General features: G+C 28.0%; 1 protein-coding gene across 1 annotated transcript; it reads right to left on the bottom strand.

Annotated features, from left to right (window-relative positions):
• Window positions 1–12,221: 12,221 nt before the first annotated feature.
• LOC111278393 (protein NRT1/ PTR FAMILY 7.2-like) lies at window positions 12,222–16,695 on the bottom strand. The gene is made up of 5 exons (XM_022865042.2): window positions 16,496–16,695; window positions 14,890–15,013; window positions 14,192–14,409; window positions 13,521–14,083; window positions 12,222–13,367 (listed from the first exon to the last, which is right to left on the bottom strand). Exons 1-5 carry the CDS (start codon window positions 16,523–16,525, stop codon window positions 12,458–12,460), a joined length of 1,845 nt encoding a protein of 614 aa, XP_022720777.2. The 5' UTR covers window positions 16,526–16,695; the 3' UTR covers window positions 12,222–12,457.
• Window positions 16,696–25,353: the final 8,658 nt, after the last annotated feature.

The raw sequence follows: 25,353 nt of genomic DNA, 5'->3' as shown, positions 1-25,353 counted from the left end.
TATTCTATCCATGTTATCTTTCTTTTTTCTTGTGTCTTGTGAGGCATACCTTTGGAAAGATTCATGTAATACAACATAGATAAGTGTCCTTTTGCTAAACTCTTTTAGCCTCTTATCTATGTATATGCTATCCAATATTGGAAAAGATCTTTTTTTAGATTCCATTATGCTAACCTTTTTTAGCATCTTGACTATGTTTATAGATTAGAAGAGTTATGCAACCTTTTGGATATATGTTTATAGATTTTTATCCCATTTTGTGCGTTACCTCTCTTATATCCAATATGAAAATCTTCTTTAGATAGCTAAATCTACTATAGATTGTGACATAGGTATTGGTTTCTAATGAGCTATATGTCATCCACATAAAGTTTTATCAAAATGATTATACTCCTACTAACTTCTTGTACACACAAGGTTCATCTAGTCTTTGATGATATCAAACTCTTTTGATTATCTCATAAAATCGAATGTTCCCCTCTTTTTTTAGTTTTTTTTAAAGAATTATATAAGAATTAGATAAAATAAATAAGGAGGGTAGAATGAAAAAAATTGATTAAACTTCACCAAAACTTGGGTTCAAGCTCCAATTAAATTACTAGTAGAGCAAAAAGAGAAATATGGTTGGAACAATAGTATCTTACAAGATACTTAAAGAAAATACTGTACTATAATTCTAAATCGAGTTAGAAATCATTGTATTACTTATTCTTATTATTTACTATTATTATAATCTATATTGATTTACTATATTGATTGCAATTGATTGTAACGAAATCTTTCAGGATTTGGTTTTGAGTTAGCAACTTTTATTTATTTATTTATTTTTATTCCTTCTTCTTTTCTTTTGATCAAAAAATAGAGGTTTTGGGTGAATTAAAAACTCCAAGGGATTTCATGGCAAAGAGTAAAGATGTCTGAGTAATAATTATTTTGGAATGTACCTATTGTGTTCAAAACGACGTTAGAATCAATGAACATTTCTAAGTATATTACTAAAAAAAAATTGACACAATACATTTAGTTTATTGGAATTGAAGAAATTTTGTTCCTATTGTTACAAACATACAATTCACCTGGAGATAAAGAAATAAATCAAGTGCTCGTATGTTAACCTTTCCTAAGAAAATGAGAAAATACAACATTAGGTATTTAGCTATATAATATATTAATTATAAAATTAGTTAGATCTAAAATTAGTTTGAAAGAAACTAGTCGACCGCTAGACATTTCCTATTTGAGATAGCTATTTGTGCAAGTATTTTATGATTAAAAAGCAATGGCTTCTTGTACAAATTTTTTATTAATCTACTATAGCTATAGGATACCCCAATTTTGTGAATTACTACATTTATTCGAGTGCTCTACAAACGATGAAAATCTCTTATTTTCTTATCTCTATCCCGATGAGCCGAAACCAAAGCTTTTATTCTTTGTTGAGTAATAATTCGAGTAAGTATTGAATGAGCCCTTTGAAAGCTTGATATAAATAAACGAATTTTTGTTCAACATCTCCAAGCTATATATCCTCATTTAATTCTGGTTATTGAATAAAAGAAATTTTGATGAAGAACTAATTCTGGTTATCAATACAAAACTGATTCTTTCAATGTATAAAATAAAAATTCTAATGGCTTTTGCTACTATAATTGTTTTGCCCACAATTTTTCCTTTTTTCTAGGCATTTCATTTTGCCTTGAAATAAGAAATTATGTTGATACTAGGTATACAAAAAAGCATATTAACTAAAATAAAAGATTAAATAGAAATGGATAAATAAATAGTGGGTTCCGTCGTTTCTATGGTTATTTCTTAAATTGTGAGGTCCCTTTTATACATTAGAGCTCATTCCTTCATTTAACATTTAATTGGTAACTTGTATAGTTCACACTCTTCGGCTCTACTCATAAATTTTTCAATAATAGCTCTTTCATAATGAGGTCTACTTATATGGTAACAGTATGTAATTAGGAGGATTAAGTGGGTAGCTGACCTTGTTAATTCGTTCTTTGTAAGAGTTGAAGCATAATCTTTTTGCTTTTTAAATAAGATTTTTCCCACTTAATGGATAAGCATTTGCTACCAATTGGATTTTTTTAAAAATTCCAAGATTGAATTTGTGCTAATGGAAACTATAAATTTCATATACAATAGAAGAATATGGTAGATCTATCTTTTTTATGTAATAAACGGAAGAACCCTATTTTATTCACTGGTAATGATCATTGATACTAGAAACTTTTTTCTATTTTCTCAACCCATGATCTAAACAAGTCACACATATACCTTAGTACATGTTTCTCGACATTGAGTACATCCTTGAAAAGTAAGGGATTTCGTGACATTTCTAATTAGTTGTCTTGTATTTCTAATAAGTTGTTTGATAGTTGGCATATTGAATCATTTTCATAATAGACTGGTTTAGATCGATCCTAACCAGATGATTATGAATTACTTTTTTTTCTCTTTAATAGATTAATAAAATATTAATCCCTTAAGTTAAGAAGGAAAAAAATAAGAGGGATTAAATCAATCTTAATTAAATTTGGATTGGTGTTAAATCATTTTTATTGTTTAACCATTATAAGATCCACAATTCCATGAGTTTGGGCTTTTGTTGATTGTTGTTGACATAAAACATCTCTTTCCATGTCTTCAGATACAACCCATAAAGGCTTGTTCGTTCTTTGTACATAAACCCTTGTGATGCTTTCACGAAGTTTTAGTAGTTCTTTTGCTTCTAGGATAAATTCTCCCATATATGCCTCATAAAATGAACTAGCAAGTTGATGGATCATTACCCTGATGATATAACATAATAAATGGTTCTTCTAACTCACATAATGAGGCGAGAAGAATAGCTAAAGAATGATAATAAGAAAAAAAAAACAGATAGAATTGAACAACTGCACAAGCATTTTTTGTGTAGTGCATACAACTTGAATAACCACACAGGCATTTTCTGTACATTGCATATCGAAAAAAGAAAAAAGATAGAATCTATTAGACCCATATCAATAAATAATCCAATTACCACCTTTTTTTTTTTGAAAAGTTAAAAACTGCTATGATATACCCATTGCTTTATATATTTATTTTGTTTGTGATTCAACAACCCCAATGTTTTTTTTTTGAAAAAAAAAGAAAGAAAAACAAACAAATACAAAAAAAAAGGGTTTCTTGTCCATCACTGTCCATATATAACTCTGGTAAGAACTAGTTCATCAAAATAAAAAGTTTAGGCAGAACTCTTTTATTCTTTTAATAAATTGCCTATCATTCGTATCCCTTTTAGTTTCAAAATATGAACACAAAAATTGTTAAAATGTTTAATTTTGATTAAAAGGGTATTATTCATCTATATTATTCATAGAATACATTACTCCACTATAATCTAAGAATTTTGAAATGAAAACAAATAAAATATTAAAAAAAAAAAGGATTTCCAGAACAGCCTAAAAAATAATTGATACGGTTTGATTCCTTAACCTAATTAGAAGTACTCCTAGAGTCCATTTTTTCCCCATACTATGAGTGAAATGGAAAATTGTAAAGACTACCATTAAAGCAACCCAAGCAAGACTTACTATATCCATGTGTATTATATCCCTTATTTCTATGAATATGAAACAAATAGGAAGGAATTTTTCTATTATAGTTCACTAATAATAGTGGAATTATTGGCGCAGAATCAAAAAGAAAAGAAAATTCTAACACACCACCATTGATGAAACACTTCAACAAATCTTTTTATAATAATTTTTTATATGATTTCTAGTAAAATTGAGAACCTTTAAGCACAAGCAAAATACGCAATAACATGCATTAAAAGAATGTTATTCACATGTAGCAATAATAAAACTTATTGTTTCTTTTGGTGGTCTTTATTAAGTAAAAGCCAATTATCTATCCAATCTAATATTGATTGGATGCCTGAACACTCCAAGACTTTTATTAGTCTATATATAAAGTATCTTCTAACCCTTCTACAACCATTCATTAGTTAATTAGACACTTTCGTTATCCAATCTAATTCAAGACTTCGATAGTAGCCCCTCTACTAGTATGGAAAGGCCTAACATATCAAGATTTACTAATTCCCTTCCACTATTCTAGTTTTTCCTTAAATCCTAGATGTAAGGATTTACAACACTTTAGAAAACAAAACCTCAAGAAGTTTATAATCAAGAAACTATTAAGAATCATTTTCTTACACTTATTTTTGCTGGAGAAAATTGGTCAAGTTATATCAGTAAAATATAATATAGGATTTTGAGTTTTTTGTTGCTCAGGTGACACTCAGATTTGAACTAGGGAATAAGGGATTTACAATCCCTCGTCTTACCACTCAGCTATGTCGCCAAAAGGCTACAAAAAAAAAAGAGTATCCCTTTTTTTTATTTTTAGATTAGATCCATAGCTTTATTTAGTTATAGTATCTCAAGATACACAATATCTAAAGACAAAAACTTTCTCTTTCTTTTTTCTTGAACATAATTTCATTTCTCTCTAAAAGAACTAAAATAAATGAGAATGGTTAATTTCACAAAAGAAGTCTTCTTTTTCTAGGAGGTATAACTTAAAATTCCTATTTATTTATTTTTACTTACTAACCATAGACCATTTGAAATTTTTATGTTTGATCATAGAGTTTCTAATGGAGTCCATTGTGAGAGAATCCAATTCTCTTTTAGATAATCTAAAGTTATTAGCTTAAGCTCTCCACCTTGATCGGATCTTGGAGTTAAGATACATTGCCAATTTGATTTTCATTTTACTTCTAAATTCTTTAAACCTTTTAAAAGATTTAGACCTATGCTTTACTAGATTCATATAACTGTACATTAAATGGTCATTAGTGACTGATAGTGAAGTAGAAACATTTTCTTCTTGGCATTTAGATTCACTAGACAAAATACATTCGAATGTATAAGTCCAAGGTGCATACTAGCTATATATACTTTTCAAGTAAAAGTTGATTTGATCATTTTCAAAGCAAACATGATTCACAAGTTTCATGAGATTCAAAATCATAAGGATCAAGATATTCTTATTTATGTAACTTTTTTATTCTTATGTTTTTTATATAACCAAATCTACAATGCCACATGTAATATTGATTTGGATTATCTAGCTTAGTTTTTCTTGGCATTATATTGAGAATTTGATTTTATACTTTTTTTTAGTTCCTTAAATTTGTCATACAAATGAGAACTTCATTTAGTATCTAAGACTAATGAATGAAAAATTTTCTCAATCATAAATTATGCTTGAAGTAGAAACTTCACTAAGTTTCTTTTTGTTCAAGCTTTACCAAATCAAACTCTCAATTTTATCTTCCAATAGCCTATCTTGTCATCATATGACAAGTGCCATTGTCTTTGTCTTTTTGTATTCTAGCTTTCGGCTTAGCAACTTATGATACTTTGTTATCTTTACATTCTTCTTCTTAAAGAACCATTCTTAATCTTAAAAGATGAAATAAGAACAAAAGTACCTTTTTGGTGTTGCTTTAGAAACTTGGAACTCATTATAGCCAATATCAGATATGTGGCTTTATCAATATCATCTCTATGATTTTGATAGATTTTTAGCCCCTTAATATCCTTAACAGGGATAGGTAGATTTGAACAAACAAATTTCTTTTTTGCTGGAGAATTATTCTTAAGTCTTAGTACCAATATAAGAAGTTCATGGTTTTAAGGCTTAGGGCTTAAGGTTGGGGGTTTAAGGTTTAGGGAAAAAATCATTTTTAGAAGATAGATCATGTAAATGCACCATATAAATATTTCATTGGGGATGTTTAATTAAAACTAGTTTGTTAGTCTTGATATTAATGACTTGACAACACAGATTCAAACACAATTTTAAGTCTTTTATCACACAATTGGCTAATGCTAAGTAAATTATACTTGAGTTTTTCATAAGTAAAATATTTTCAATAATAATAGAAAAATTGTTACCAATGGAGTCAATTCCTTCAATTTGGCTTTTGGATTTGTCCCAAAATATAACATCTCATCCACTTTTAGGCTTTAAGTCCTTGAATTAAGTCTTGCCTTTAGTCATGTGTTTTGAGCATCTATTATCAAGGTACCATTGATTGTTTTTGTTTGAATTTGCCTTATAGCAATACTTATCCTCTTATAAAAACATAATCAAAATTTTATTTTGGGTACCTAAATTTTTTTGGGTCATTGAATGTTAGTAATAATAATTTTTGTGCCTTTTGAAATCTACTTCATCTTAGTAATCTCATCTTGAGATGTATTAACTTTTTTTAAAATTCACATACTCCTAATGAGTTTATCTCTATGAGCGATTTTTTTTAAGAAACAAAATTAAATAGAATGACCTAATTTATGACAATATACACAAGTACTTGATGAATTATTTGGTTTAACAAGAAAATTCTTTAAATGAGTTTCTTTATTAGCACCATTATAACCTAATCCATATTTGTCAAAGAATGGTCTTTATGCTTCAAACATATTATTAAGTTTTTCGTGTCCCATATAAAATCTAGAAAAAGAATTATATAAGTTCACTTTTTTCTTAGTCAAATCATCAATATTCAATTATAAAACCTCAATTTCCTTCTTTAATTCATTTTTAGCCTTAATCAAAGATTCATTCACTACTTTCAATTTAGAAATTGTTTTTCTATGCCTCATGTTCATGCTTTCGTATTCTATAGCTAATTCATCAAAAACATCTTATAACTTATAAAAAATATAAGAATTTAAATCAGTTGAGTTAGAATTTAGCTTAGGTTCATCAAAAGCCATGAGGCATAAGTTAGCTACTTCCTCTTCATCATCATCATCGGAGAAGTCACCATCACTCCATGTACTTACCACTGCTTTTTTCTTTGGCCTTGTTTCATTTTGTTTCTTTAACAAAGGACAATCAAACTTGATGTGGCTTGGTTTGTTACATTCATAGCACACCACTTGGTCTTTATCTTTTCTACTTGATTTTCCTTTAATGAACTCCTTTTATAGCCTTATTTGTTTGAGAACTTGTTCATTTTCATGAACTTCTTAAACCTCTTTGTGAACATAGCCATCTTTTTTTCTTCATTTTCATCTTTTTCTTTGCTTTCCTCTTCTTCCTCTTGGATAGTTGATTTTAGAGTAATACAACCTTTCTTGATTAGTTCTTGTCCCTATTTGAGCTTCAACTCATAGGTTAGGAAAGAACCTATTAGTTTATCTAAAGAGAGTGTGTGGAAAGTTTTTGGATTCTTCAATGGCTGTCACTTTAGCCTCCCAACTCTTTAGTAGACTATTTAAAATTTTTTTAATTATCTTCACATTTGAGTAAAGTTTTCCCTAAAGCCTTCAAACTATTAATGATGTTGATGGAATGGTTTGACATTTCACTAATGGTCTCTTTCGATTTCATCTTAAATATTTCATAATAATAAGTGAGCATGCCAATTTTAGTTTTCTTTATTTGTACCTTTATGAGTAATGGCCAATTTATCCTAAATCTCATTTACATTTTCACACAAAGAAATTCTAATGTACTCACTAGGTGCTAATGCACAAAATAATGCATTCATTGCTTTGGTATTGAGTTGTGCTATCTTGATATCATTAATATCCCATTTGCTTTCTTGCTTGATCACCTTTCTATCTTTAATCCTCTTCATTGGAATTTAAGGGCCAATGATAATAACTCTCCAAACTTCATAATCATTTGCTTGAATAAATAATCTCATTCTTGTCTTTCAATATGAGTAGTTATCGTTAACAAAGAGAAAAAGTCTTACAATGGAATGACCTTCACCACCGAGAGATTTAACAACGTTTCATTTACCATGAATCACACTTCTTGTTACTTTCCATAATTGTGGTAACTTGTGGATGGTTATTCTTTATTCATCATTATATTTCTTTGGGCCATTTAGGATCACTTTTAAGTTATTAGACCTATAAAAAGATAGTACTAGCTCTGATATCAATTGCTATATCAAAGACTTGAATTAAACCAAAAAGGGGATAAATTGGTTAATTATAAATTTTGATAATTTGAACACCAATTAACATAATAATTACAAATATCAATTTCTAAACAAATAAACACAATGTATAAACACAATATAAACAACTTGAAATGTAAAGAGGTAGAGTTGAAAAATTAAACACCGATATTTATAGAGATTCGATATTTTCTTAAGACACCTATATTCTCTCTCTTAGTCTCACTTACCAAGGAATCCAATCCATTGTGTGTTAAATGTTACAATCTAACTCTTCAAAGCTCTATACAATCAGCAACATAATCTTTTAAGGGTTATCCTCCCCTATAAGCTCACAAATTTATAATACAAGTTTTGAAGTGTTTTTGTAAACTCAAAAAAACATTTTAAGATTGGGTGTTTGCAAATTTTAAATAGAAATCAAAGTTATGGTGAATGGAAACAATAAGTTTTCTTAGTTCTTGATAGCTTTTAATATGGTGTGAGGCCTTACTTTATATGTAGAGATTGAGAGAGAGCCGTTGGTTTCATTTAATGCTTGGAGCCTATACAAATCAACAAAAAAATATGACTATATAAGTTTATCAAGGTTGAACTGGTCGATCCCTTTTTGGAGGGGAATGGTTGGTTCTAGCTTTTGAAGCTAAAATGCATTTCATTTAAACATGACTAAATTGATCTTGTATATGGGTTGATAAATTGGTTTTCAAAAATTTCAAACGTGTTTTGCTTCTATACAAAAAAAAAAAAAAAAAGGATCAATTAGTCTAATAATAGGATCGATTGGTTTTTTGAAGTTTTAAAGCAATTTTTGCTTCTGTTTGAAAAACGATCAATCCATATAAGGGAGGGGATTGATGGGATCATAAAACCCTTGAACCAATTGATTGGTTAGATGAGGGGATCTATTAGCTTTAATAAAACTTGCACGAAAAAAATATTTTGAACAAAAATGGATCGATTGTGTGTTTGAGGGGATCAATCCCTTTCATGTATTTTTAGTCAAAAATGTTTTTAAACCATGGAGAAGGATTGTTTTTGTTCCAAAACAAATTTTCATTTAATAAAAGACTAGAAAAATATTTAAATTAAGTTCAAGACAATTTTAATTTAATTTTAGCAAATTTTTGTTTTATGATTTCAAAATACTTTATCAGTTTAAGGCTAACATATTGAGATAATCATAATAATTTGAACTTATTCGGTAAACTAATTTAATGTTTAAATATTTTACTTATTAATTTTTGAATTATTAACAAATTAATATTATTTTATACCGTATAAGTTTGTATAAACTAAAATAATTATTTTACGACAAAACAAAAAATTATAATTATTTGAAATAAATAATTATTTAAATGATTATAAGTATTTGATCTTATTTAGTAAACGTAGTTATCTTTTAAATATTGTACTTATTAAATTTTAAATTATTAATAAATTAATATTATTTTATACCAAGTAATATTGTGTGAATAATAATAATTTTTTTATGATAAAATAAAAACTCATAATTATTTGAAATAGATAATTATTCAACTATTTATAATTTTTTTTAAATTTGTTCATTAAATAGATTTATCTTTTAAATATTTAGCTTATTAATTTTAGTAATATTAATAAATTAATATATTTTATTACGAATAAACTAGTATAAAGAGAAACAATAATTTTATGATAAAATAAAATGTAATAATTATTTCAAATAGATAAATGATCAAATATTCTTAACTATTTGTACTTATTCGATAAATAAATATATGTTTTAAATATTTTATTTATTAATTTCAAAATATTAATAAATTAATATTATTTTATTACGAATAAGTTTGTATGAGCAAAAATAATTATTTTATGATAAAATAAAATATCATAATTATTTGAAATAGATAATTATTCAAATAATCATAACTATTTGAATTTGTTCAATAAATAAATCTATTTTTAAATCTTTTACTTATTTCTTTGAAAATATTAATAAATTAATATTATTTTATTCAAATTAAGCTTGTATAAACAGATATAATTATTTATGATGAAACCAAAAGTCATAATTATTTGAAATATATAACTATTCAAATAATCATAACTGTTTCAATTTGCTCTTTAAATGAATTTATTTTTAAAATTTTTTACTTATTAATTTTTAAAATATTAGCATTAATATTATTTAATTTCAAATAAATTTGTATGAATAAAAACAATTATTTTATAATAATACAAAAAATCATAATTATTTGAAATGAATATTTATTTAAATAATTATAATTATTTGAATTTATTTGAGAAACGAATATATCTTGTAAACATATTACTTATTAATTTTTAAAATATTAATAAATTAATATTATTTTATTTTAAATAAATTTATATGAATATAAATAATTATTTTATAATAAAATAAAAAATAATAATTATTTAAAAAATAATTATTCAAATAATCATAATTTTTTGAATTTATATTTGAATTTATTTAATAAATGATTTATCTTTTAAACCTTATTCGCTTTCTCATACTCGTAATTGAATTAATACCCATGCCTAATTCAAAACAATAAGTATTAGAATGTGATTAAATTGACTAAAGATAAACCAAAATAATGCTTTTGTAGAGATGAACAGCGGCGCCGAAGATGTCATGACGGAACTCAAGAGGGCAATTGTAGTAATTGAAGAGGACTCTCTTGAAAAAGAAGTCGACGTAGTTGGACCGTAGAATGTTAGAGAGCCAAGCCTCAACGTCGGCGATAACATCATCGTTTTTGAGAGGAAAGAAGAAAGGGAGAGGTTCAACACTTTGAAGCAGGTAAAAGAGGTCGAGCTTCGATGTTCGATATTCATTCGAGGAATTGAGTCTGGACTGGCTTCAAGCCTGCTAGCGCTGCCTTCGTCATGTTGTCTCTTCTTTCTGTTTGGTTATCGCGTCTCTGTCAGTGAGAGATTCTTTTACAGAGCGAATTAGGGTTTGCGTACGGTTTGTAAATGCGACAGGGAAGGGATTTATAAGAAAGAGGGGAAGGTGTCGGAGGCGACAGACTAGAGTCGTCGGCTTGTGACAAGAGTGGCAGGAGCCGGGGAGAGGCACAGAGAAAATATGAGAGAGAGAAAATGAAATAGGGGTTAGGGTTCTTCAAAACATTTCACAATGAAGCAGATACACTAAATGAACATATATTTCTTCTATTTAAATTATATTACATAATTATATTATAGTAAAAGATTAATATTTATTATACATTATATGTAATAATTAAATAATAAATATTTATTTTAATAAATAAATTATTTTATAATAAATAAATATTTTTTTTTAATAATGTGATTTGATGATATAATTTAAATAAATATATATATATCGATGTGACATATATGTGTTACAATTAAAAATTTCGTCTGTAAATTTTTTGTGCTAATATTTTTTATTCTCGTCAAATATTTGTCAATAGATTACCAACAAATTATTATTCATAAAAAATTTTTATTATTAATTTATTGATAATAATAACGATAATTTTTTATTTATATTTTTAATAAATGTAGGTAACCATTGATAATTATTAATAAAAGAATTTAGTCGATAAAATTTAGTCTCTAATAAAAATAATTTTGATAGTGTTCTACATTTATTTTTTTATCTTTTACCCAGCAAACACATCTTAAAGAAATAAACGAATAAATGTCCTGGGAAGGAAATAAAAGTTAAAAATTCCTCTGAATTAAGTTATATGAATAATAGAATATGATTGTTACTGAATATATACATATGTGGAGTTGTTCCTAAAATAGTAAAGGTCGCAAGATACAATTAGAGACGATAAATCTACCCGGTCATTTTTTATTTGATTCAATCTTATAATTTTTTTTTAAAAAAATTAAATTTCAAGTCAAATCAAAGTTTTCTTTTAAAGTTGACATTAAATCGCAAAAATGTTTCAAGTAACTCTGCTCCAACCCATTATATTAATTTAATAAAATTATTATATTTAAATATAATTTAAATATAATTTATATTAAAAAAATTTATAAATATTATATTAAATTAAAATTATTAAATTAATTTTTAATCAAATTAATTACAATTTTATAAATATACAAATCGAATTAAAATCGAATATAAATTTTATGAAATTTGGTCGAATAAAAACCCGTTCATCACCTCTGATTGCAACTTATCAGATTCACGAACTTGTCTTTAATTTAGAATAATAAAATTGCTCAGCTCGACACAAATGAAAAATGCCATTCCAATCCCATGTCATTAATTTTTCTCAGTTTCATCGCAGAACCAACTGTATCTTTTCTTAATTTCTTCACACTCCGTACTCTATACAAGAATTCTTTCTTTTGCGTTTTATTTAGATCCCATCACAAGTGAATCCCATGGCATTGATCTCCAAAACATGCCACTGCCACTATGCCACTATGTTGGTGCGAACACCTTTGACATTTGACCATACTGACTGATACACCTTAAACTCTAAGCTCTCCTGCAGCTGCTGCTGCTGCTGCCTGACCACCATCAATGCTATTATGATCTTCTCTACTCCTTCCTTCAAACTTAATATATTTATACCGCTTGGTGCATATTATGTAGACCACAAGATCAGCCGTTGTCAAAGCTGCTAACAGGAAATAAAATCGGTCCATATGACCTCTGTTAAGGTTTTCTGGGATCCATCCAGGCATATCATCTCTTGTTGATATTTTCATTACAATTATCACAAGCAAGCTACTCACGTAATTTCCCAGTGATATAGATGCCATGCAAAGTGCACTTCCAAAGCTCTTTAACCCATCTGGTGCCTGCCCGTTAAAGAACTCTAATTGACCAACATACATGAATACCTCCGATGCTCCTATAAGCATATACTGAGGAATTTGCCAGAATATGCTCAAAGAGCTCGCATTTTTACAGCTCGGGCAGTCTTTGTTTGCGTGCTTTAACCTGAAAAGCTCTACAAGTCCTGCTGACACCATTGCCAGTATAGCTATAAAATGCCCAATCCCCATTCTCTGGAGCTCAGTGAGGCCCTTTGGTTTTGTCTTTATTCTTGAAACAATAGGGTCAAGAAGTCGCCTATAAATGAAAATGAATATTGTCACGCCGAGTATGTCAAAGCTAGACATGCTCGCCGCCGGGATGCGGAAGTTTGAAATGGTAGTCTTCATGGCAGCTCCTTGTTCTACAAAGAGTGATGCCATTTGAGCGAAAACCACTGAGTAGAGTATGGTGCATAACCAGATTGGGAGGAGTCTCAATATGCATTTGACTTCTTCAACTTGTGTTACTGTGCAGAGACGCCATTGATTGCGATCATCGATATTTTTCTCCTGCTTAGCATAATCAGTGGGTGTCATGATTGCTGCTCTATCCAAAAACCTGAAAACATGAATATGAACCTGTTGTTAATAAAGTTGTCTTGACGGTCAAGTTGATATAATTAGCCTTTCAGTTAGAAATTTTTATCAAGTATTTTTTAATTAGAAAGTACATGAACAATTTTTGAATTAAAAAGAATGCACAGGTACCTACCTGAAACCTTCTGTGTGGAGTATCTTTCTAGACCCATTCATGGCAGATTCCATTTTGTCTAGTTCAAACAAATGCTCTCCTCCTGGCGTCATCTCAACCTTCCATTTTCTTGTTGCAGCAACCAATACTTGGCAAAACCTCGAGAGAGGGTTGCCCTTGGGTTTGAAGTGCCTATACCTGGGTGTCCCAATCAGAAACAGGACTAATGCCATAAAGGCACAGCCAGTGGATGCCCAAAATCCAAGTGTCCACATGCCCTGATCTTCAAAGTAGCCCAATATAGTGTTTGAAAAGAGTGATCCAAGATTCAAAGCCAAGTAGAAGTAGCTGAAGAAGGCTATTTTTGAGTGCCTTTCTTTAGGGTCTTCCTCGTCAAACTGATCAGACCCAAATGTGGCGATGTTAGGCTGGTAACCTCCGTTTCCCAGGCCTACGAGGTATATGGCAAGGTAGAAGAACAGGATATGGAAAGCGGAGTGAGATCCACATGGAGTGTCTTCATCACCGCAGCCGCTAGGCTTGAGTAAGAATACAGAGGATGAAATTGATAACAACACCAAACCCTGCGTTATAACAAACCGGCATTAGAATTCTCAACTACTGTATGGATAAAAAAAAGGACTATATATGTATGTACATGAGAAAGCTGAGTGGAGTTGTTTGTAACTTACAACAACAAAGACAGCCTGGAATATGGCACAAGTCTTGTACCTTCCCCAGTAAGAATCACTAAGAAAGGCACCAAGCAGAGAGAAAATGTAAACTGTCCCAGTCCATTTGCTAACGTTGTTGGCAGCATCTGCGTTGTCCTGGCCCAACACCCTCGTTAAGAATAATACTAGGTTGACCCCAACTCCAAAGAATGCCAATGTTGCCAGCCCTTGGTTAACTGATGAAAGAGTTTGAATTGAATGAATTGTATTTTAAATTAACGATTGTTGGTTAGAGATTTCATCTACTGTGACTGTGATTAGAAGAAAAAGGAATCTTGGATAATAGACATTCAAAAAAAAAAAAAAAGGATAGGATAGGATGGGAGGGGAGCGGAGCACAAGCTACCAGCGCAAATACCGTGTTCAAGTGTAATTTGTTTACTGTCCAGCAGAATTAAAAATGCGATTTGCTTGCAATGCAAGAAACTTTTTTGCACAATTTTTTCCCCGTGTAGGCACAAAATATGTATATATAGCTTGCTAACGCATATAAGCCATATGCTATGAGTGTGTTCTCAAAACTCTTCCAGAATTATACTATATAAAAATTTAATGCCGAGTTAATACTATTTTGAAGAATTCTAAAAACATAACCCGTTCGGTCCATACATGCATGTACCTGCTTTAAGTATTGCAGTGTAAGCATGGAGATTTACCTAGCAGTAGAATTCCAGTAATCCAAGTTCCAGTTCTGCCTCGAATAGCAGGATAACCATGTCGATCCACAGCTCCATCTAAGGTGTATACTTCTTCCTCCCTTACAATCTTTTTAGTACTCACCTGATAGTTTCAACAAATACAGCTTAACAATTAACTACCTAAAATTTTGTATAATCGTCAAATTAAAGAGGATATATATAGAAAGAATGAGTGAATAAATTAATTTAAAGCAAAACTAGCTAGGCATCTTTTCGACGAGTAGAGAACATCAATTCACTGTATTTGCATATATATTGCTACAGCGTCGGAATGTAAACAAGCAATGTTCCTGAGGCAAAAGCAACATTTAATTATTTCTTATTTTAGTAATTAAAATGAAGATAACGTTATATTATCTGAAAATCAAACAATTCAAACACTCACACTAATTATAGAAAAATTAAATGATAACAAATCTTATTACCAGTTTTCAAGCACTTTAACATCCCTCATTAAGATAAATTACTAATTTAATACGCTTCAATTAATCACAATTTGTCACAAATAAAATATTTAAAATCTTATTGTTAAATGTTTATTTATTTACTTATATGGAGTTACCAGTTGCAATCTATAATATATAATATAAGTAATAAGCTTTCCCTACAATACTCCAAAATCTAAAAAAAACAACTGTTCTAAATAGAGACAAACGCGAAGGTTTGTTCTTCATCTGCGCCGATCCACGGAAGAACAAAATACATACAAGAATTACTAATTATTAATTAACTAATTAATGAAATTCCAATACCACGGTATATTTGAATCATTACTTGTTAAAAGGAAACAAAAAAAAAATGGTAGGAAAACCACCGACTTTTTTTGGTCGAGATAAAAAATTTCATTTTAGTGCACTCTACCTTTCAGACCCTATTGTCTGTTTAATTATCTCCTTTAATTTTTCTGACAAAGGTAAAGATGATATCTCCAACTAGAGGCTATAGGTAAATCTTGCATATTGTTATGATCACATAGTAATCGCACACAAAAAATAAATATTTTGACGCTTTGATTTCTTTCATTTGTTGTCTCCGACCCTGACCTTAGAATGAAAATCACAAAATATATATGCATTATGCAATGCAATAGAAGTAAGGAAAGGTCAAAATGGGAAAGCAAATCCCAAGGCAGAAAATTGTTTTTATACTTGCACGGCTAGACTGGCCAGGGTTAAAGTCTTGAAACTAAAGGTTCCCAAAAGTGCTGGATTAGCGATTCTCAGCAGACGCCCTGCAAACTCTTTGAAAGGGAACACTCAGAAAACATGATCATCAACCTGATTATTTGGTCTTTCCAAGAAAAAGTGAATGTCGGGTGACAAAAAACCTCCCAAATATGTGCGAGATCCAATATGGACTATGGAGATTTTTCCGGCATCAACATGCTACTTGTACCCAGAAGAAAATTACTTCAACACAGAAATATTTTACTAATTCAAACAGACGACCACATTTCATACTATAATATTGGCAGAAGCTCCCTCATGAAGTAAAGGCCGGGTCATCTGCTTTTATATATATATAGCTAGCTTGTTGATACTGGCAGAAAGAAAAAATCACCAACCTCTTTGCGGATGTTATTTAGACAAGCCATAATGGGTGCAATATCGCAGAAACTAGTGCTAACTATCTCACAATAGTTAAGAACAAAAGCTTGGGAGAAGAGAGTAGAGTAGAAGACCAGACAAGAAAAGACTAGGGGGAGAACTGTTTGAAGGCAGTGCGTCTTGCTGTGACGGGCTGCGGTATATATAGAAGATGGGAGCATTTAACGGACGGCTGACATTTCATGAAGTGAACAACAATGGAGGCCTACGTGTATAGGGGGAAATTAGGAAATGAAAAGCAAAGCAAAAAGCTTTGGGAAGCAATAGGCTTGAATCTTGATCTTAGATGTAGGCAAAAGAAAAGATCAAAGAAGCGTGATATTGTTGCATACAGTGATGAGCTGGCCACCAGCTTCACATCATCACATTCAACAATTGCTAACAGCAAATCCCCTTTTGACGTAGAGGGTGTGGCTCTTACTGAGCTGTCTTGATATTGACTTGTTTGGTATTGCTTCGAGGAAGAATTAATTTATAAGAAAATTTTACATATTTTTTTAATCATTAATTTTAATAAATTTAAAGATAAGATTAAACTATTTTTTTTATTTTACTTGTCTCTCTCATTATTTAGATATATTCAAATCAATAGATAAAAAAAATATGTAGAACTTTTTTAATTTTACACCGTATAAATTAATCATTCCTATATATATTTTTTAATAGATATATATTTTTAATATATGTAAGAGGAATGAACGTAAAACTAAAAGGATATTATATATGTTTTAATTTTTAATTTTAATTGATCTAAGAGATGAGAGAAACAAGTAAAAATTAAAAAAAAAATGGTTTAATTTCAGCTTTTCAATCTATTGAAATTAATGATTAAAAATGTGTAAAACTAAAAACGTTTTACACTATATATCCCTTTTCATATATATATATATATATATATATATCTTGGATCTATTGAAATTAATGATTAAAAATGTGTAAAACTAAAAAAGTTTTTACAGTATGTATCCCTTTTCATATATATATAAATATAAATATATATATTTGGTCAAAAAAAGTTTAGGGACGAGGTTTCTCCAATCTAAGATCAATGCAAACTGTAAACCTAAGAGAAAACTTATATTGGATTTACAGATTGCCCACTAATGAAGAATTGGAGATTGTTAGTAATGAAAAATTGAATCTAAATTTTATAAACAAAGTATTGGATCTTAATTATTAATTCAACCAACATTAAATTTTTGTCTATTGTATAAATGATTTATAGTTTGATTATGCTTTCGTTTGCTTAAATATTTAATTGATTTGGGGCTTTTGGTGCCTAACAATTGGTGTTAAAGTCATGTTCAAAATAGATGTGAATGTGCTGACTAACAACTGGTATCAAAGTCATATTAGAAGCAGTTGTAGATAGGACACTAACAACTATTATTAGAGCAAAGGTTCAGGACATAGGAAAAGTCAAGCTTAAAAGAGCACAATTGAATGAGGGAGTTTGAGTTCGTATTTTGAGAGCTGATTTTGTGTAAAATGTGAAGAAAGACAAGAGAATATTATTGTGAAACTTTGGTGTTAGAGTCATGTTCAAAATAGATGTGAATGTGCTGACTAACAACTAGTATCAATGTCATATTAGAAGCAGTTGTAGATAGAATACTAACAACTGGTATTAGAGCAGAGGTTCAAGACATAGGAAGAGTCAAGCTTAAAGGAGCACAATTCAAGGAGGGAGTTTGAGTTCGTATTTTGAGAGCTGATTTTGTGTAAAATGTGAAGAAAGATAAGAGAATATTATTGTGAGACTTTCATTGCATGTAGAGTCAAGTATGTCTAGCATAAAGAACGATGATTTGATAGAATTTGAGCCAATGTGGAGAATGTTGGGAATATTAACTCAAATCATAAAAATGAGATTTGTTTGGGATTTTTTGGATTGGATAAATATTGTTTAATGGGCAAAAAGACTTGGAAAACAAGAATTCTAAGAAGAAAGAAATTCTTGGTGGGAAAGTTAAAAGTCTTATAACTAGAGGGAGTTTTTATAAGGTTAAGTATGAAAAAAAATATGTAAGAAAGTTTTAGGGTTTTACAAGGTGAACACCTTATAAGACTAAAAGAGATTGAGAGGTACAGATTGGTATGTGTGAATTATTGTTTGGTTGAAAATACTTCATAGGACTAGAGAAGAATGAAAGGGTATAGATAAAGGTATGTGTGTGTGTATGGGTGTGTGTGTGTGTGAATGTTTGTTTGGGTTGAAAAACTTTATAGGATTAGAGAAAAATGAAAAGGTTCATGAGTATTAATTGCGAGTATTGATTTAATTGTATGTTTGTATTTCTCTACAAATAGTGAATTTTTCTTATTTGTGGATGTAGACAAATTGAGTGTCGAACAACTTTAAATAATTATATTTTATGTGGATGATTTATATTTTGATTATATTCCTACTTGCTTAAATATTTATTGATTTATAGCTTTTTATACCTAACAATTTATATTAAAACCATGCTCGAAGCAAATGTAAATGTGATGTTTAACAAGTGATATTATAGCCATATTCAAAATGCATATAGATGGAATACTAATACATTCAACTTAGGTACGCACAAAGTTGCCTAGTAGAAGTATTGATGTTTGATAATGAGACGTGAAAGCTATATATGTGTCTAAAATCACTAGGTTATATAATTGGTTATATAAAATAACTTGTTTTACATGTAAGCTTATATAAGCATTTAATTTAAAATCAATCTATTATAATTTTTGAAAAGATTCAACTTGAAAATAAAATTATAAAAAAAACCAAAATTTAGCAATTAACATTACTTATAAAAGTCTTTATCTAAATATTTGGTTCATTTTTGAACTTCCAACATTAGCAAAATTTTTTAACAGTGTTTCTAGACACCCATTAAAAGTTCAAACAAACCAAATAAGTGAAAAACGGTACATGAATCCAATTCAACGTCACTTACATTGGTCAAATAGGAACAAATTAAAAGTCTAGAAATAGTAAGTGGAAATAGAAAAAACTTGCTGTTAGAACAAATAAATAAGAGAATAGAAATAATAAAAAAGAATTTTGGCTGTAAGGCGTGAAAAACACTTTCTTAAATGCAATTACGCCTCAAGATACAATAAAAACCTTAAAACTCTTCAAGTAGAAGTAGTAAAAATGGTTATATTAAAAATTTATTTATAATGAATGAACAAACATAAATTTATATTCAAATGATTATAACCTTTTCTATAATCATGACCTTTATGAATAGTAATATATTTATATTCAAGTAGTTATGATCATTTATTATATAATAATTATTTTTATTCAAACATAATTTTTTAAATATAAATAAAATTAATACAAAAATTAATTTTATTCAATAATAGTTTAATCTTTCTATCCATGTAGAATGTACCACATTCTAAACTACCAATAATCTCCTACTAGTTTGGAATGTTGATACTTAATCTTTAACTTTTCATACAAATGAATATTATGAATACAATAAACTATCTCTCGATTTAAACCTTCAATTAGTATATATATCTTAGAATTCTAACTCTAACAAAGTTGATAGTATCTACAGATTAAACCTTAACTCCTAGTGTTATAATTGAAAGTATAACACACATAACACTTATTTATTCTTTTGTCAAAGGTTTATAACCCGTTTTAATATGTTATGGTGATGTGCTTATCTTATTCATAAACATTTATAAGAGGGACCCTAATTTTTCTTGTTGAAGTGGCACTGCTTCTATATTTATATAGGTAGAGTTTCTATTATGTCTCAATTGCGTTAAACATTTAAATAATAAACTCCATTAAGAGTATAAAAATTCATCCTCCCCACGTAATAGATCACTCTAGTTTCTAAAATTTGAATGGATTTTCTAATGCTTAACAGGCACATAACTATAACTTGTTTTTACCCATTAAACTTTGTAATTAGAGGTTACTAATTCAAAGTTGGGTTTCCATTATTGGTGTCTAATAGTAAGAGTTTAAATCCATTCTACTTGTAATTTTACTAACCAAATATCTTGGAATTCAATTTTCATTTATGGTAATTATTGCCACTTAAGATTAAATATCTAATATAATCATTTTAGGCTAATATGTCCAAACTTTTTATTTGTATATCATTTATACGCTCTAGACATTGTTGTCTCGTTCTTGTTATTTTAAGAAATAGATAGTATTGGTTGTGGCCACAACTCTATACCGATTAATATAAAATTTCAACAATTTTATTTTTACAGTTTTATCTATTTTAATACAATTATTCTTCTAGTACAATGGAATAAACATAATGAATAAACCAAGCCATTTTAATCTTTTTAAAATATTTAAGGACCTTTATGATTTTACTTTAGTAAGTTGTACTAAACTTATAGGTTTGTATAATTTGCTCATAAAATTATAGTAAAATCTTAAAACACTATGGTGGTAATTTTTATTTCATTTGATTTTTATCACATCCACCATGTGCAAATTTGCATTCTTTTATTAAAAAACATCCCATTCAATTATCAAAGTATCATATATACTTAATCAAATTACCATTTCACTTATCTTTCACTATTTGGTAATTTTTTTTATAAGTAGGAGACCTATAAATCCACCCTTAGTGAAATATAGCTAATAAATATTCTATATCTTAATATTTATTTTTCATGAAAGCTCCAAAACTTTTATTTCAACTCAATATGAGATTATGCATTAATAAGCATGGTACCAAATATTATCACCCTTAAAACTAGCAAATTCATGCTTTCTATAGTTCCTTTTTTAGACTTTCATTCCAACTCTTAGATACTTAAAAATTATTTGATCATGGATACCAAAGCCATATCCACCACAGTTCATGCCATTAAAAACAATCAAAATTTCATGTATAACCACACAATACTATAAATATTGTGTCCAAATTATAAAATACATGAAGAATTTTTTTCACCTAACAAATAGAAAGCATTTTAACTAGTTACAAATAATTATATAAATTCTCCAATTGAATTAAGTCACCTTCAATAATAAGTTTATTTCTTGTTGAAACAATATTATAATTAAATAATATGAATCATGCATTATTCTTTTATCAATAAAATACAATCATGGAATATGGATCATAGAATATGATTTTAAGATAAAAACACATAAACTTGTTTCTTTTTTGAAAAGATTTGTAAATTCACATTTTCTTTTATACCCTAAAATAATTCTAAAGAATTTTACCATTTTGATTTGATAACCAAAATATAAAAAGGCTATAAAAGCTTCATAACCAAAGCTAGCAAGTACTCCATATCCATGTAATGCTCGTGACCTTTTAGTGCCATAATCAAGAAAATCCACATTTGACATACCATAAAATCATGAATCATAAATTAAAAAGTTTAATTCAGAATTAAAAGATTAACAGAATTGTCAATAAAGAAAGAAAAATTCAATGAAACTCAAGGTCTCTTATGAATTATTAATTATCAATTATTTTAGTAGAATATAAAAACTAGAAAGATAATAACAAAAAACTTATCTTGTTTTAATATTTATTTCACCAGGTAACTATTTGGATAATTGAAGCTTTCCATGCTTCTTTCAAAAATCGATTTTCCAACTTTGCCAATTTCTTTTCCTTGTATATTCCTCATGCGAAATATGAATTTCATAATTACCTTTAAATTGTTAAAAAAAGAGAGAATAGAAATAATAGAAAAGAATTTTGGCTTTGAAGCATGAAAATACTTTCTTAAAGGCAATTATGCATTTAGGATACAATAAAGTTTCAAAACTCTCTAAGTAGAAGTTATGAAAATAGTTATACTGAAATATCTATTTATAATGAATAAATAGACATAAACTTTTATTCAAATGATTATGACTTTAATGAATAATAATCTATTTATATTCAAGTAGTTATAACCATTTGTCATATAATAATTATTTTTGTTCAAACATAATTATTTAAAATATAAATAAAATTAATACAAAATTAATTTTATTCATCAATAATTAAAATTTTTTATCAAATGTGAAATACACCACATTCTAAACTACCAACACTTGCAAGTTAAAGGAATGTTGTTTTATGTAATTTATAAGAATAAACTTTAGAAACATACCTTATGGTTAAAGCCAAAATAAAAGTGTCCCTTGAGATTTAAAATGTTACACTTAACTACCTTATAATTTATTTTATTATTTTTTACCCAAAATCATTACTTTTTTTGTTACTTTTTACTTTTTTTATTCTTTTTTCTTCCTCTGAATTGACACATTCTCTCTAAAAATTCATTCTCTCTGTCTAAAATCAAAATAATTTTCTCTTTAAACCCAAACCAATTTACAAACAGCAACCTTTAAATCATAGAGCCTTCACACTACCATCACCATTACAAGTTTTATAACAACTAGACTTAATCATTAACTTATTCTCTCTCTCTCCCCAACTTATTCTCTCTTTCTCTCTCCAAAAATTCATACTTTCTCTCTAAACAACCAGACCATTTCTTTTTCTTTAAATGTTCTTTTTTAAGAGCAAATTTATCAATCAATACTTAAATCACAAAATTTGGTGAATCCCATCGTCACTGCAACTTCACCATCGTATGTTAACACTGACAAACTCATGAAATACCCTTTTTGCCTTCCTTATCATCCTTTTTTTTTTTTTTTTTGGTGTTTGTTTCCTCTTTTCAATACTCATGAAAATCATATATCCTTGATTTGGTTGCCTTTTTTGGGTTTCCTATTTGTAAGTTATTGGGGATGATTTTGTTTGATTCTTTAGGTGAATTATTGGTTTTAATAGCATAGTTGATTGTTTGGTAATGGTGAGGGTAATGGTGAGGCTAATCGATTGCTTTTGGATTTAGTGGTAACCATTTAGTTCGGTGATGATGTGAACTTGTAATGGTGGTAGTGGTGTGGAGATTCTGATAGTTTGAAGGTTATTGTTTCTAAATTGGTTTGAATTCAAAAAGAGAATTAATTTAGTTTTAGAGAAAAAAATAAACTTTTAGAGAGAGAATATGAATTTTAGAAAGAGTAAAAATTCATATGAAAAAATAAAAAAATAACGATTTTAGATAAAAATAATAAAAAATCATAAAATAATTAAGAGATACATTTTAAATATCACAAGACACTTTTTTTTTTTTACCTTAATCGCATAATATATTTCTGAAATTAACTTAATTTATAATTACGTAATTAAATATAAAGCTAGCTACAAGACGAACTAAATTGCATTCGCCAAATGGAGAATTTGCGATTGCAGGAGTCAACATCAGTGCCCAAATTTGATGGCCTTAATTTCCACGGTCAGAAAGAAAACCTCCAAACGGGTAGGTTTAGACTTCTGTGTCCAACTTCACTTTCCAATCCATATATCATATATGCCATGCTGCTCAATGACATTATTTTATGCATGAAAAGCCGCAGCACGTATTCAATTGCATCACGGCTTATTATTTTCCTGTGCCTATCAGTGCTTGGCTTTAATGGGAACAGTTGTTATAAATAAATGTGATATCCGTGAATAAGCACACGAAGATATCTCTTTCAATATTTGCTTGCTTATCACGTTTTAAATTTTCACAGCCCAATCACCAAGCGGCCAGTTTGTCAAACATATCCTATATAGGATATACGACCTTTATTTCTCCATTTTTCTTGTTTGTCTCCACTTTCTTGGATAAGCACCGGTTGACTACCACGACTTCAAAAAATCTTCTTACGTGTAATGATTATGTTGCGGATTGACAACTCTGTTGATATATATATATATATATATATATATATATGAAGATAAAAATAATATTTTTAAATTATATTAATTTATATTAGTGTAATTTTTATATTTTATATTTTTGGATTGAATTAAATTTATAATTTGTTTGAATTAAAATAATATTTTTAAATTTAACAATTTTGATTTTAAAAATCCAAAAAAGTGTAAAAATTATATTAATATAAGTAGATCCTTATTATATATACTAGTAATAATTATCTGCTACGTCAAGATAAATTATTTTTCTATCAAAATTTATTATTATTTTTACTATTATTATTATCAATTTTTATTATTTTAAATATATTTGTAATTATTTTAATATATAATTTAATAGAGATATTATATAGTAATTTCAAAAAAGAATACTACATATCAACTTTTTATAAAGCAATCATAAGAGTTTTTTTTTTATAATTATGATATGAGTATTATAATAATTTTGGTAAATTATGATAGGAGGAATATTTTTATAATTATGATAGAAGATATATTATAATGATTTTGATAAATTATGATAAGAAATGTATTTTCATAATTATAGTAGTAAATACATCAATAATTTTACAAAATTATGGTAAGAGGGACATCGTCATAATTTTAATTAATTTACGGTAAAAAAATATTTCTTTAATTATGATAAAAAGATATTATAATTATTTAAGACACATGTCAAATCTTAATAAAAAAACCATAAGAGCATTCCAATAATCTCAATAAGATTAATAATTTAATATGTAGTTAATTTTATATTATATTAAAATTTAATATATGTAATTTAATAAAAGTATTATAATAATTTTTAAATAAAATTTCATACGTCAAATTTATGTGAAACAATGATAATAGTATTTTAATAATTTATTATGTAATTAATTTTATATTATTATATTAAAATTTAATACATAAATACAAGGGGTATTATAGTAATGTTTAAAAAAATGGTACATATCAACTTATGAAGCAATCGTAAGCACATTTTCATTATAATTATTTCAATCAATTTTAGTAGAAAAGCATTTTCATAATTATGATAGGAGGATATTATAGTAATT

Source organism: Durio zibethinus, chromosome 8, assembly GCF_047325235.1.
Source record: "Durio zibethinus cultivar Kanyao isolate XHJ-2024 chromosome 8, ASM4732523v1, whole genome shotgun sequence".
In the NCBI taxonomy this organism is placed as follows: Eukaryota; Viridiplantae; Streptophyta; class Magnoliopsida; order Malvales; family Malvaceae; genus Durio; species Durio zibethinus.
This window is presented reverse-complemented; position numbering and strand designations above follow the sequence as displayed.